This window comes from Rana temporaria, chromosome 3 (assembly GCF_905171775.1).
Source record: "Rana temporaria chromosome 3, aRanTem1.1, whole genome shotgun sequence".
NCBI lineage: Eukaryota > Metazoa > Chordata > Amphibia > Anura > Ranidae > Rana > Rana temporaria.
Genome location: NC_053491.1, coordinates 297,382,221 through 297,397,318, shown reverse-complemented (window position 1 = coordinate 297,397,318; position 15,098 = coordinate 297,382,221). Strand labels below are relative to the sequence as shown.

The 15,098-nt window shown below is 45.7% G+C and overlaps 1 protein-coding gene across 1 annotated transcript in view; it reads left to right on the top strand.

Moving 5' to 3' along the window:
* The first annotated feature begins 790 nt into the window (after positions 1-790).
* Positions 791-15,098, top strand: part of PCBD2 (pterin-4 alpha-carbinolamine dehydratase 2) — a 432,795-nt gene continuing 418,487 nt past the window's right edge. The window contains exon 1 of the mRNA XM_040344754.1: positions 791-1,091. Coding sequence (XP_040200688.1) covers positions 987-1,091 — 105 coding nt within the window. The 5' untranslated portion in view covers positions 791-986. The remainder of the gene's footprint in view (positions 1,092-15,098) is intronic.

The following is a 15,098-nucleotide window of genomic DNA, read 5'->3' as shown; positions in this document are numbered from 1 at the left end:
TGTCCGATGTGTCCGCCATAATGTCGCAGTCCCAATAAAAATCGCAGATCGCCGCCATTACTAGTAAAAAAAAATAATAAAAAAAAATAATTCTGTCCCCTATTTTGTAGGCGCTATAACTTTTGCGCAAACCAGTCGCTCATTGCGATTTTTTTTTTACCAAAAATATGTAGAAGAATACGTATCGGCCTAGACTGAAAAAAATAATGTTTTTTTTTTAAATTGGGATATTTATTATAGCAACAAGTAAAAAATATTGTATTTTTTTTCAAAATTGTCTTACTTTTTTGTTTATAGCGCAAAAAATAAAAACCGCAGAGGTGATCAAATACCACCAAAAGAAAGCTCTACTTGTGGGGGAAAAAGGACGTAAATTTTGTTTGGGAAACACGTCGCACGACCGCGCAATTGTCAGTTAAAGCGACGCAGTGCCGGAAGCTGAAATTTCACCTGGGCAGGAGGGGGGTATATGTGCCCAGTAAGCAAGTGGTTAATGGAGAATTGTAAAAAAAAAAAAAAATTGGTAGACCCACAAGTGCTTTTTTTCCCCACTTCTATTCTCTTATATTGGCTTTTGAAATTTACAAATGCAGCAATTTAGAAATCAGATGAAAGGTTTAGCGCTGGAAAACACTTTTGATAGATAAAAAGTGCATTTTATATACATCTATATAGATCAGACCAACATGGGGGACAAATAAGGAGGAAAGAGGGGCAGAGGGACATTGCTCCAAATCAGGGACACTCCCTTGAAATCAGGGACACTATGGAAATGGTGCAAACATCGTGTTGGAGATAGGACTTCCTTCTGTCAGTGTGGCCCCTCCCCTGATCTGCACGCACCGTGTCCTGTGTCTATGTGTTGATGATAGTCATAGGAAGGATACCAGGAGCAGTACATGCAGTAAGCTGTGTGCAGTAGTCAGATCACAGTGATCAGCGTGCCCTGGCATCATATAATCAGTTGAAGAGGCGGTGGATCAGCCATGTGCAGCTTCCTGTTTGTTAGACGTACAGCCAGACTCACAAGCAGCTCTGTGTGTAGCAGGGGGCTGATCTCATCGCTCTATAACAGAGATTTTTCCAAAATGGTGAGTAGGTGAATGCTGTGAGCTTTCCTTTCTGGAAAACCTGGGAATAATCCTTGTGTCAGTTCTTTAAATGTCTTGTTAGAGCTGCAACCATCACACTGAAGTTGCATCAGAGAACCACCTGCTGCCCATACAAATGTATTGCAAACCAGCCTGCATTCTCGTGTGTATCAGGTTGTTGTCACATGATTGACCTTGGAAAGGTCACTTAAGGGCTCATTGACACCGTTTTTTTTTGGATCTGGATTGATTGCATAATGCTGTCTTAAAGTGACTGTAAAGGGAAACTTTTTATTTTTAAAAAATAATGCCATGCTTGCCTGCTCTGTGCAGTGGTTTTGCACAGAGGAGCCCTGATCCCCCCCCCCCCCCTCTTCTTGGGTCCCTTCCAATGCCCCTCCCCCTTGCTGAGTGCCCCCATAGCAAGCCGGCTCTTTGTGTCCGTGAGACACAAAAAGCACAGCTCAGTCCTACTCCTGCTTCTCAGCCAATCAGGAGGGAGAGTCTCGGGTAAGTATTAGCAGGCTGAGGGGGGAGCTGCACACTGGAGGTCTTACCTTCATGCATAGAAGGCATGAAGGTAAAAAAACTGAAATTCAGCCTTTACAAACACTTTAAAGCGGAGGTCCACCCCAGTAGCGGTGCGTCCATAGTGGGCGCAGGAGCGCCGCCCCCTCTCTCCTCCTGCACCCATCAATCAACAATACATAGCTTCATGCATTGAATGAAGCTATGTATTGTCCCAGGGCCGCCATCAGGAATTATGGGACCCCTTACACAGCTTCAGGTATGGGCCCTCCTGGAGCAGAGAACCAGGGGGTGGGGGGGTCCTGTCCTGCTGCCGCCTAAAATGGAGAAGCGGGGGGGCCCTTTACAAAAGAGGAAATAAAGAAAAATATATATAAAAAAAAGGGGGGGGTAGCCATCCTGGGCCCTTTAATAAAAAAAGAAATACAAAATATATATTTATTTATTTTTAAAAAAGGGGGGGTTGCCATCTGGGGACCTCTGGGCCCTTTAATAATAAATAAAAATATATATAAATATATATATATATTTTTTTTTTAAAAGAAATTACAAAAAAAGGAGGGTTGCCATCTGGGCCCTTTAATAAAAATAAAAGAAACCCCTGGGCCCTTTAATAAAATAAAATAAAAAAAATATATATATATAAAATAAACATTTTATAAAAAAAAAAAAGGGGGGTTGCCATTCAGGGCCCTGGGGACCTCTGGGCCCTTTAATAGTCTGGTTACCGGTCACCTGATTGGCTTAAGCGTCATCGAGAGCGGGAGAAGACATCGAGGGAGCGTGGGGGAGGACAGCGCTGACCCGAGGAAGGTAAGTGCTGGGGGGAAACTGGCGTCAATTGGGGACACAAACTGGCGGCATTTGAGGGGACATACTGGCAGCGTTTGATGAATACAGTGGCAGCAATTGGTGTGTGTGTGTGTGTGTTTTTTTTTTTCTGTTTGTTTGTGCCCCCCAAAAAAATTTGAGCACCAGTCGCTACTGGTCCACCCTAACAAACATTTATACATAAAAATTTTCTTTGAAATAAAGAGAAAAAACATTGAAAAATATATTTTTTACCAGAAACCCGCTGTTGCTATGCAGTCTTCCTAATCCGCCTCTTCCTATTCCGGTTCTGCTGTTTGGTTACTTCTGGGACCACTTAACAACCAGCCCATAGCCGAATAACGGCTACAGGGCGGTTTGTTAACTCTGAAAGGGCGTACATTGACGTCCTCCCAGAATGGATCACTTGTAAACAAACCGGCATCATGTCATGCCAGTTCCGCTCTTCTCTCTCTGTACCGATCTGTACAGTAGGAGAGGGGGAGAGATCCATCCATGCTCTGCAATACCCTGCCATACGCGGTGATACTCTGCGATACCCAGCCATACTCTGCCATACTCTGCCATGTTCTGCCATACTTGGCCTCTGTATGTGGCCAGGCTGTGGAAGTCTCACACATGTGGTATCGCCCTACTCAGGAGGAGTAGGAGAATCTATTTTGGGGTGTCATTTTTGGTATGTACATGCTATGTGTTAGAAATATTGTATAAATGAACAACTTTGTGTTTTAAATTTTTATTTTATTTTTACCACTTCCTTGCCATCATATAACGTCCTTGAATTTGTGCAGGGATATCTGAATGATGCCTGCAGCTACAGGCATCATTCAGATATCGGCTTTTTCAGCCAGCGATTCCCTACACCAGGGGTCTCCAAACTTTCTAAGCAAAGGGCCAGTTTACTTTCCTCCAGGCTTTAGGGGGGCCAGACTGTGCCTAGTGAAGGTAGAAAATGCCTCGGCACCAGTGCCCATCATTAGTTTTAATGAGAGAAATAGTGACCCATTCTTGATATCAATGAGGAGATTAGTACTTCATTGATGGTGTCAGTAGTAGTTGATGGAATGGTTCCCCATCATTGGTGTCAGTCAATTTAAATATTGCTCCATGGGCCAGATAATGGCAAGCAAAGGGCCACATTCGGCCCTTGGGCCACAGTTTGGAGACCACTGCCCTACACCATATCTCACTGTAAAGAGGACCTGTCATGCCATATTCCTCTTACAAGGGATGTTTAAATTTCTTGCAATAGGAATAAAAGTTATCAAAAAAATTTATTTTTGGGGGGAAAACATGTCAAACTAAAGTAAATGAGGTCAAATGAACAATAGTTTTTTTTTTTAAAGCTCTCCTGTACCCGTGTGCTCGCATACATATGAAAACGGTGTTCAAACCACACATGTGAGGTATCTCTGCGAACTTTAGAACGAGAGCAATAATTATAGCCCTAGACCTCCTCTGTAACTAAAAACATGTAACCAGTAAAAATATTTAAAGCGTCGCCTATGGGGATTTTTAAAGTTTGACGCCATTCCAGGAGCGTGCGCAATTTTGAAGGGTGACATGTTAGATTACTTACTCAGCGTAACTTCATCTTTCACATTATGCAAAAACATTGGACCAACTTTACTATAATTTTTTTTTTTTTTTTTTTAGCGGACAGGACTAGATCGAATGCAGGCGGGTGTAAACGGACACATGTCCATTTACTTCATCCTCTCCATAGAGAACAATGGGTGGTCCGATTGGGCCCACCTGAAAAACGGACAGGCAGACCCGATTGGTCTGCTTGTGTGAAGCGGGCCTAAGGCCTTGTTTACATGCATACACAGCGTAACTTTACAGGTATACACAGGTGTTCCGTGCATCCCCTTGCAGGCAGTCCCATTCATGTCATTTGGGATGTAGCAACTGCACGAACAGAGCCGCTGCTCCCAATTTTACAACCATGTAGGTCCGTATGCATGTCCCTGACCTCACACTATCTGCGTTTTGAGGTCATGTACCCACACGGATGTCAGATTGGGAACAACGGCTATGCCTTTGCAGCCGTTGCATCCCAATTGACATAAATGGGACTGCCTGTATGGGCATGCACGGAACACCTGCACTAAAGGACTCAGCAGTATGGAAGAGGACCAAGCGGCAGTGGCAGGAACCACTAACACCAGTCAGTTTCAGGTAAGCCGGGGCAGAGGTCCCTGTATCTTATCCTAGGGTCCTGTATTTGTTGTCCCTCACTTACTCCCCTGGGGGGGAATGAGGGGAGCCTGCACCACTCTCCTTGTTAAACTGTACTAGGGAGACTGCGTTTGTATGTAGTATAGTGACTCAGTGGGGAGAGACGCTAGGAGAGCTGTGCAAGAGCTAAAAGGGGTTAGCACTTTGTTTTTGTCAGCTGGTTAGATTCTTGCTAAAGTAATCATGTATGTTTTAAAAAGTTCTTTTTTTCTAAAAAATGGAATTGTGTTGGTATATTTCAGGCTAAAACCAAAGAAAACAACAAACATTGCTCCCCCTCCTCCTAAGAGGAAATGTCCGTCTTGCAAAAACATGCTTAGGGAATCATGGCCGAAAGCATTATGCAAGACCTGTATAGCAGATCTGGTTACAGAGGAAACTGCCTTGGCTACAGCTGCTACTCAACCAGTAGAGCTATTAAGCCCTTTCTGAAAGTGTGCCGTGACGTGGCTCTGTGGCTCACGCATGCGTTTGCAAATGCGTGCGAACAAAACCCCTGTTTTTAACGCATACTGTTAGGTTAATCGGTTGTCTGCGAGCTGGTCAGTAAGTAGGCTTGGTTTTTTTCCTGGGCATTCCCCAGGCGTTTGTTGATATCTTTCCGAAAGGAACTAGCGGACACGCTTGAGTCGTTACGTTCCTTTCTGGATAAACGCTCGGCGGCTCAGCCAAACAGTAGAGGCAATCGCCATCCTGTTCTCGTCCAAGTACTTCTGCACCCAGAGAGGTCAGTGAATCAGAGGATGAAGAGAAAAGTGCTTCCCCAAGTTCTGAGGAAGAGGAAGATGAAGAAAAATAAGTTTCTTCTTCACGTTCTAGATTGTCTTTAGAGGAAGTGGATGATTTATTAAAAACTATACACACAACTTTAAACATCAGAGAGGACAAGGCTCAACTGTCCTTGCACGACAAAATATTCCAGGGCATGGGAGGGAAGTGAAACACCAGGTATTCTCAGTGCCTAAGTTTTTATCTGAAACAGTGAAAAGAGAATGGAAGGATCCAGAGAGGACCCCTTTCTTCTCTAAATCTTTTAACCACTTAAGACCCGGAGCAAAATGCAGCTAAAGGACCTTGCCCCTTTTTGCGATTCGGCACTGCGTCGCTTTAACTGACAATTGCGTGGTCGTCAGGGCAGGACTTAGGGTGGTGGGGGCCCCTGGGCTTGAGTGTTGAAGGGGCCCCCTGGAGCCGAGAATTGGGGGGGATCGAAGATGTTGAGCGAGGGGGGGGGGGGATCATAGTTGTTGAGCGGGGGGGGCGCATTAAAGTTGTTGAGCAGGGGGGGGGGGTTGTTGAACGGGGGGGGGGGGGGGAGTGCCTCTCATCTGTGCCGACAGACTGTCAGCCCGGCTGTCGGCATTCTTCCCTTAAGCAGCCACAGTCCTCCACACACAGCTCCGGTTCCTCCTGCTTCCGTGCTGCCTCCTCTTGCAGTGCGGGAAAATTAACCCTTTCGCGGGACTGCGGGAAGAAGCTGTCTGTGCGGGAAAGTCCCGCAGAATCCGTGCGTGTTGGGAGGTATGCGCTGGGCCGCCATCAGGAATTTTGGGGCCCCTTGCACAGCTTAACCACTTGCCGACCGCGCACCGCCGTTCTACGTCGGCAAGTTGGCTCTGCTGGGCGAGAGCAAGTAGTATAACGTCCTCTCTCCCAGACGCCACTAGGGGCCCCCGCTCGCCCCGACTCCCGTGCGTGTGCCCGGCGGGCGCGATCGCCGCCGGGCACACGCGATCGCTCGGTACAGAGCAGGGGACGGGAGCTGTGTGTGTAAACACACAGCTCTTGGTCCTGTCAGCAGGGGAAATGCTGATCTTCTGTTCATACAATGTATGAACAGAGGATCAGTGTTTCCCCATGTGAGGCCACCCCCCCATCCCCCCCCCCCCCCACAGTAAGAACACACAAGGGACATACTTAACCCCTTCCCCGCCCCCTAGTGTTAACCCCTTCACTGCCAGTGGCATTTTTATAGTAATCCAATGCATTTTTATAGCACTGATCGCTATAAAAATGCCAATGGTCCCAAAAATGTGTCAAAAGTGTCCGCCATAATGTGGCAATACCGGAAAAAAAAACGCTGATCGCCGCCATTACTAGTAAAAAATATATATTAATAAAAATGACATAAAAATTCCCCCTATTTTGTAAACGCTATAACTTTTGCGCAAACCAATCAAACGCTTATTGCGATTTTTTTTTTTTTTACGAAAAATAGGTAGAAGAATACGTATCGGCCTAAACTGAGGGAAAAAATTTTTTTTTTTATATATTTTTGGGGGATATTTATTATAGCAAAAAGTAAAAAATATTCATTTTTTTCAAAATTGTCTCTCTATTTTTGTTTATAGCGCAAAAAATAAAAAACGCAGAGGTGATCAAATACCACCAAAAGAAAGCTCTATTTGTGGGGAAAAAAAGGATGCCAATTTTGTTTGGGAGCCAAGTCGCACGACCGCGCAATTGTCTGTTAAAGCGACGCAGTCCCGAATCGCAAAAAGTACTCTGGTCTTTGGGCAGCAATATGGTCCGGGGGTTAAGTGGTTAAGGCATGGGCCCCCTGGAGCAGAGAACGGGGGAGGGGGGGTGCTGCCGCCTGAAATTGAGAAGCGGGGGGCTGCCGCAAATTGAGAAGCGGGGGTAGCCATCCGGGGACCTCTGGGCCCTTTTAATAAAATAAAAAAAAATAAACATTTATAAAAAATACATAAAAAAAAGGGAGGTTGCCATCCGGGGACCTCTGGGCCTTTAAATTTTTTTTTTTAACATTTATAAAAAAAAGGGGGGGGGGATGGGCCTGGAGACCTCCGGGCCCTTTAATGATGATAATAAATTATATATATATATATATATATATATATATATATATATATATATATATATATATATATATATATATATATATATATATATATATATATATATATATATATATATATATATTCTATCTCTCTCAACATTATTTATTTTTGAGCCCAGTCAAGCCCAATGGTAATTCCGGCCCAAACAAAATCGGCGTCCTTTTTTCCCCACAAATAGAGCTTTCTTTTGGGTGTATTTGATCACCTCTGCGGTTTTTATTTTTTGCGCTATAAACAAAAATAGAGCGACAATTTTGAAAAAAATTCAATATTTTTTCTTTTTGCTATAATGTCCCCCAAAAATATATAAAAAAAATTTTTTTCCTCAGTTTAGGCTATTTTTGGTAAAAAAAAATCGCAATAAGCGTTTATCGGTTGGTTGGCGCAAAATTTATAGCGTTTACAAAATAGGGGATAGTTTTATTGCATTTTTATTTGGACGGCAATTTTTTTTTTTTTTTACTACTCATGGCGGCGATCAGCGAGGTTTTTTTTTTTTGTGACTGCGACATTATGGCGGACACTTTGGACAATTTTGACACATTTTTGGGACCATTGTTATTTTTCACAGCAAAAAATGCATTCAAAATGCATTGTTTATTGTGAAAATGACAATTGCAGTTTGGAAGTTAACCACAGGGGGCGCTGATGGGGTTATGTGTGACGTCAAGTGTGTTTACAACTGTAGGGGGGTGTGGCTGTAGGTGTGACGTCATCCCTATAAAAGGATCACACGATCGATGATGCCGCCACAGTGAAGAACGGGGAAGCCGTGTTTACACACAGCTCTCCCCATTCTTCAGCTCCGGGGACCGATCGCTGGACTCCAGCGGCGATCAGGTCCGTGAGTCCCGCAGTCACTGAGCTTCGGACCGGGTCGTGGGAGCGTGCCCGTGACCCCACAGCTGGGCTTAAAGGACAACGTACATATACGTTGATGTGCCCAGCCGTGCCATTCTGCCGACGTATATCGGCGTGAAGGGGTCGTTAAGTGGTTAAACAAAGATTCCCTTCTGAACACAGACTTGGCCTTCGAAGACATGGGCGTATTAAGACGCCATGGACAAGAGGGCAGACTCCCTATTGAAAAAAGCTTGAGATTCAACTCTTGCCAATTTAAAACCAGCCATGGCATCAACTGTGGTGGCCTGGAACATTGGCTGGAGCAATTAAAAACGCATATCGAAGCAGGAATTTCACACAAGGACCTGCTAGACACGCTGCCCGTACTACAGAAGGCTGTAAGGTACATGGTTGATGCCTCTGCCGAATCTATCAAAATGTCGGCAAGATCCGCAGCCCTGGTCAACTCGGCTTGTAGAGCTTTAAGGGGTTAAAACGTGGTCAGGGGATACAGCCTCAAAGGCAAAATTTGCTGGGTTGCCTTTTGAGGGGAACTTGGTATTTGGCCCTGATCTGGAAGCCTTACTTGATAGAACGGCTGATAAGAAGGCCTTCATAATAAAAAAGAAGAAAGTGATTCCTGAGGGCAAGGACATTTTTTGCGCTTTTAGACAAGCCGAGGATAAAAAGGAGACGGGGTACATATAAATATAAAAGACCCTGGAGGTCCCAAAGAGGGAGGGAAAAGTCAGGGGTACTATTCCATCCTCCTGGTTAAACCACAAAAAAAACAGTGACAGTCTATTTGCACATATTTCTAGTAAGGAAACCATCAGGGAAATTCTGTTTTAATGCTGAACCTGAAAATACTAAACAATACTAAACACAAAAATTCAGGATGGACACAATCTTTTCATTGAAACATCTTCTGACAGGTTGTTTTTTGGCATCCATAGATCTGAGGGATGCGTACCTGCACGTGCCTATAGCCCCAGCATCGCAGAAATACCTACGGCTAGCAGTGAAGATGGAGGACTCAATCTCACATCTGCAGTTCAGAGCCCTCCCTTTCAGGCTGTTGTCCTCACCAAGGATATTTTACAAAAATTATAGCAGAGGCCCTAGCACCCCTCAAAGTAAAGGGGATGTCAATAGTACCATACCTGGAAGACCTCTTGCTATTTGCCAAAACAAGGGATCTATTGGAGAAAGATCTAAAAAAGACGAGAAAAGATTTGGAGAGTCTCGGATGGATCATAAACAAAGAAAAGTCAAATATGATCCCGTCCCAGACAATAACATTTCTGGGATATACCATAAATTCCATACAGAAAAGAATTTTCCTCCCAGAGGAAAAAATAAAGACGGTCCAAAAGGCAGTAAAAGGGACTGACAAACCTGCTAATTGCAATCAGGGCAGCCATATCAGTTCTAGGCCTCATCACGGCTTCAATACCAGCAGTACAATGGGCACGTCTCCATGCAAGAGATCTTCAGCATTTTTTCTGCGACCATGGGTTACCTAAAATACTCTGCAGAAACCATCCGGGAACTAAAACCATTTGCCTCTATACTCCCAGTTGTCACCAAAAAATCTCTAAGGAATGAGCGACTGTTGAGAATCAATCGGCGATCAACAGTCAAAAACTACGCGCAGGTGCCCAAGCCCAAGCGCATAATATGCGCTTTGGTCAACACGCTTTGGTTAAACACCGACAAGAAATCTATGATTTCATCCTTCAACACGATCTAGACTGCCTCTTCATCAAAGAAAGCTGGCTCACAGCCGACTGCAACACCATTCTAACAGAATTGGTGCCAGCAAATTATCGCATTCAAATGCAAAACAGAGTGGGGCAAAGAGGGGGGGCCTGGCGGTGATCCACAAGACTCACCTCTCGATCACCAAACCAGTCCTTCAAAACTCGCTTCCATTCATGGAAACCCTCACTCTGCAGCTGCAAACAAATCCCCAAGATACGGTCCATATGCTACTTTGCTATAGACCACCAGGCCCAAAAACGCACCTTCTCACGTCGTTGACGGAATTCATCCCCACATATACCCTAAACATCAAACACCTTTTGGTGCTTGGGGATTTCAACCTCTGGGCCAACTCCTCGCTGGACCCCGTAGCCGACGCCTTCATCGACCATCTAGAAGGATTAGGTCTGCAGCAACTAATACAAGGCCCCACTCATGCCTCAGGCCATACGCTCGATCTCATTTTCAAACAAGATTTGGAAATTGACGTCCTGGGAAATGAGCCGCAACCATGGACCGATCACCATGCCATCAAATTCACAATCACCAAAAATGCCAGCCCAAAAAAAAAAAACGACAAAACCGATGACAACTCACTGGACTAGATATCAGAAGAAGCTCCACTCGGAACTCTTCAAAACAACACTAGGGAACAAAATAAAAACAAACAGCCACAGAAACACTTGACGCCATCAGCAAGGCGCTACTACAGTCAGCTGACTTAGTAGCACCAAAACGCAAAACTTGCATCCGGAAAAACAACTCCAGCTGGTTTAATGACCAGCTGACGTTGCTAAAACAAGAGCGTAGAAGAGCAGAAGCTGCGTGGAAAAGGTGCTCTTCAGATAAACACACCATTTACAAGATAATAACAAAGAAATATCACAAAGAAATCTTCACGGCCAAAAAAAATAATTTCTCCAACATCATCGCAAATGCCCGTAACCGCCCCCGAGAACTCTTCAAGCTGGTCACTCAGACTATGAATCCAGCTTGTTTAGAGGCCCCCAATTCTGATTCACAAGAATTTTGCAACTAATTATCAGATTATTTCATTAATAAAATTAAAAAAATCCGTGAAAGTATTCAGCAAAATGGAACCGTCACCAACTCCCCCCCCCAAATCACAAACCTAATACCCACATAAATCCGCCGCAATCACCAAAATTCACTCTAAAACCCATTTCCATCGATGCCACTGAAAACATCATCGGGACTCTGCGTAATAGCACAGCACCCAACGATATCATCCCCCACTAAACCCCTTTAAAAAATATGCCGATATACTGGCACCAGCTATCACGCAGCTTTTGACACTGTAGACCACGGACTACTACTGGCTAGGCTAGCTGAAGTAGCCGGAGTCGCTGAAGGTGTTTTACCCTGGTTCTCCTCCTTCTTGGATCACAAATAGTGAAACTGGGGTCTTTTCACTTCTGAAAAACGTACGGTGTCATGCGAGTCCCTCAGGGATCTCCCTTATCGCCCGTATTGTTTAATATCTATCTTCGCCCTCTCTTTGAAATCATCAGTAACCAGAAGTTACTTTATCACTCTTATGCAGATGACACACAACTGTATTTCCGCATCTGCAACAAAAAGGATCATTCTCTTGGACTAGAGAAATGCCTCACTCTAATAGATAACTGGATGACAAACAGTTATCTTAAACTCAATGGTTCGAAAACAGAACTTCTCCTGTTTCACGCTAACCGGAAAAATCACCCCGCGTCAACATGGACTCCCCCACCCATTCTGGGTAAAACTATCACCCCTAGCACCAAAGTCAAAAGTCTCAGTCATTTTCGATACCGACATGACAATGGATGCACAAATGGGGTCAGTAGTCAGCGGATCCCACCATCTGCTGCGCCTACTACGCAGACTCACGCCCTTTATCCCGAAAGAGGACATTGCAGTCGTGGTGGGAACAATCATCAATTCCAGACTCGACTACGCAAATGCCCTCTATCTAGGACTCCCCAAATACCAAATCGTTCGTCTGCAAGTCGTTCAAAATACGGCCGCTCGACTAGTGACTGGTAAAAAAACATGGGTATCAATCTCACCTTCACTGAGATCCCTTCATTGGTTGCCAGTATAAGACAGAATCACTTTCAAGGCACTCTGCCTAATACATAAGTGTATTCAAGGCAACGCCCCCCAATATCAATGCGAAAAAATAAAAGCCCATAACCCCAATCGCATTCTGCGATCCACCAATCAAAACCTCCTCCAGATACCCAAAGCCAGATACAAGTCCAAAGGAGATCGAAGATTTGCAGTCCAAGGACCCCGCCTGTGGAATGCGCACTACCAACCACCATCTGACTGGAGTCGGACCACTTGGCCTTCAGGAGAAAGATTAAAACCCATCTCTTCTGCGGTCAAGGGGTTCCTTACCCATGAAATGGATCCAGCACCCAGAGGCGATTCAGTTCGCATGTGTTGCGCTTTACAAGTCTCTCTCTCTCTCTCTTTTCCTATAGAGCAAAGGCTGACGACAGACGCAAGCTTCTGGGGGTGGGGTGCCCATCTGGATGGACATATAGCCCAAGGAGCATGGACAACCACTGCATAGTGAGCTGCAACAGAAGTGATCTGAGGTGCAGGGGGAGATGCTGACCGCAGACTGTCATCAACATTGATTGCTGAGCGACCATGGGGTGAAAGTGTGGGGTGGAGGGGGGGTACAGAGATGTGTTGGGGGTGGAGTGGGTACACAGCACAGATGTGTTGGGCCCCTTGAAAAATGAAGTGCACCTCCTGTAGGGACACTCTAGGGCAGGGATATGCAATTAGCGGACCTCCAGATGTTGCAAAACTACAAATCCCATCATGCCTCTGCCTCTAGTTGTCATGCTTGTGGCTGTCAGAGTCTTGCTATGCCTCATGGGACTTGTAGTTCTGCAACAGCTGGAGGTCCGCTAATTGAATATCCCTGCTCTAGGGGACTCTGTAAAGTAACTATCGTCCACCTTTTCATCATTCAAATCCTTTTTGAAAAATGTCAACTCCCCACTAATCCCGCCCCCCAGGATACAACCCCGTCACATGCTCAGGGCTCTGCACCTGCCACTGCACCTAGGGCAGAGTAGGCTTTAGGCCCTTCAGAGGTGGAACAAGCACAACCAGATAGTGCCATCTCTGATTCTCAGGATGGATCAGAGGGAGAGGACCAGGACGGTGAGTCCAGGAAGCCCTCCAGATATAAATTGTCCCTGGATGAGGTAGAGGACCTCTTGGGGACAATTTACACAACCCTCGGTATTCAGGCGGACAAGAAACCCCTGACACTTCATGACCAAATGTACAGGGGCCTGGGGGAACAAAAGAAAAGTCTTCCCAGTACATGACTTACTGGTTGAAACGGTTAAAAAGGAATGGCAGGATCCCCAAAGGAAGCCCTTTTTTCTCTAGGTCCCTAAAAAGAAGATTCCCTTTTTTTGAGGATCCCGTGTCCATTTGGAATAAAAGCCCCAAATTAGACGCTGCTTTCTCCCAGGTCTCCAGGCATACAGATCTGGAATTTGAGGACATGGGAGCTTTAGCTGACGTCATGGACAAAAGAATAGACTCCCTCCTAAAAAAAACTTGGGACTCTACGATAGGTAATTTAAAGCCAGAAATGGTTGTTACAGTTGTGGCCCGCAAATTAGAACATCGGCTCTCCAAGATTTAAGAGCACATTTAACCAGGGACTGCCAAAGAAACCATTTTATCTTGCTTCCCTACGATTCTGCGATGAATCGCATACATAGCAGACGCTTCGGCAGAAGCAGAGGGAAGGGAGCGCTGGGGGTGGATGCATTGACCCAGAACTGGCATTTCACAACATGCTATGCCTTCCCGCCCCCAGTATTGTTGCCGGCAGTTTTGAGAAAATTTCAAATAGAGAACACTTCTCTGATCTTGATCGCACCACATTGGCCCAAATGGGCATGGTTCTCAATTCTCAAACGGCTAGCTGTAGAACCTCCCTTATTCCTGCCACCTCAAGAGGATCTCCTCTCACAGAGTCCACTCCTCTGTCCACAGGTACACCAATGGAAGTTAGCGGCCTGGCTACTGAGGAGGGCATACTAAAATCTAAGGGTTTTTCAGAGAGCTTAATCTCCACCCTCCTCAATAGCAGAAAGGAGACACGCTGGATTTACAGGAAGGTCTGGCTCCGCTTTAACGAGTGGTGCGTAGGAAGCTCCTTTTCGGTGCAGAGTCCCACAGCTATTTTGGAATTTTTACAGTGCGGGGCGGTAAAGGGTCTATCCATAAGTACCCTCAAGAGTCAAATTTTAGCACTCCAGTACATTTTAGTCGACTTTAACCACTTCCCGCCCGGCCTATGGCCGATTTACGTCCGGGAAGTGGTTATGAAATCCTGACAGGACGTTCTAGAACGTCCTGCAGGATTTCATGCCGCGCGCGCCCGTGGGGGCGCGCATCGCGGCGATCGGTGATGCGGGGTGTCAGTCTGACACCCTGCATCTCCGATCTCGGTAAAGAGCCTCCGGCGGAGACTCTTTACCACGTGATCAGCCGTGTCCAACCACGGCTGATCACGATGTAAACAGGAAGAGCCGTCGATGGCTCTTCCTCACAGACGCGAGTAGAGGATAGCCGATCGGCGGCTCTCCTGACAGGGGGGGTTAGCGCTGATTGTTTATCAGCGCAGCCCCCCCTCGGATCGCCACACTGGACCACCAGGGATGCCCACCCTGGAGCACCAGGGTGGGCAAAAAAAAAAAAAATGACAGAAAAAAAAAAAAAAGCATAAAGAAAAAAAAAGATGCCAGTCAGTGCCCACAAATGGGCACTGACTGGCAACCTGGCAAAAATCAGTGCTGCCACCCCAGTGTCCATCAGTGCCACCCCAGTGTCCATCAGTGCCACCCCAGTGTCCATCAGTGCCACCCCAGTGTCCATCAGTGCCACCCCACAG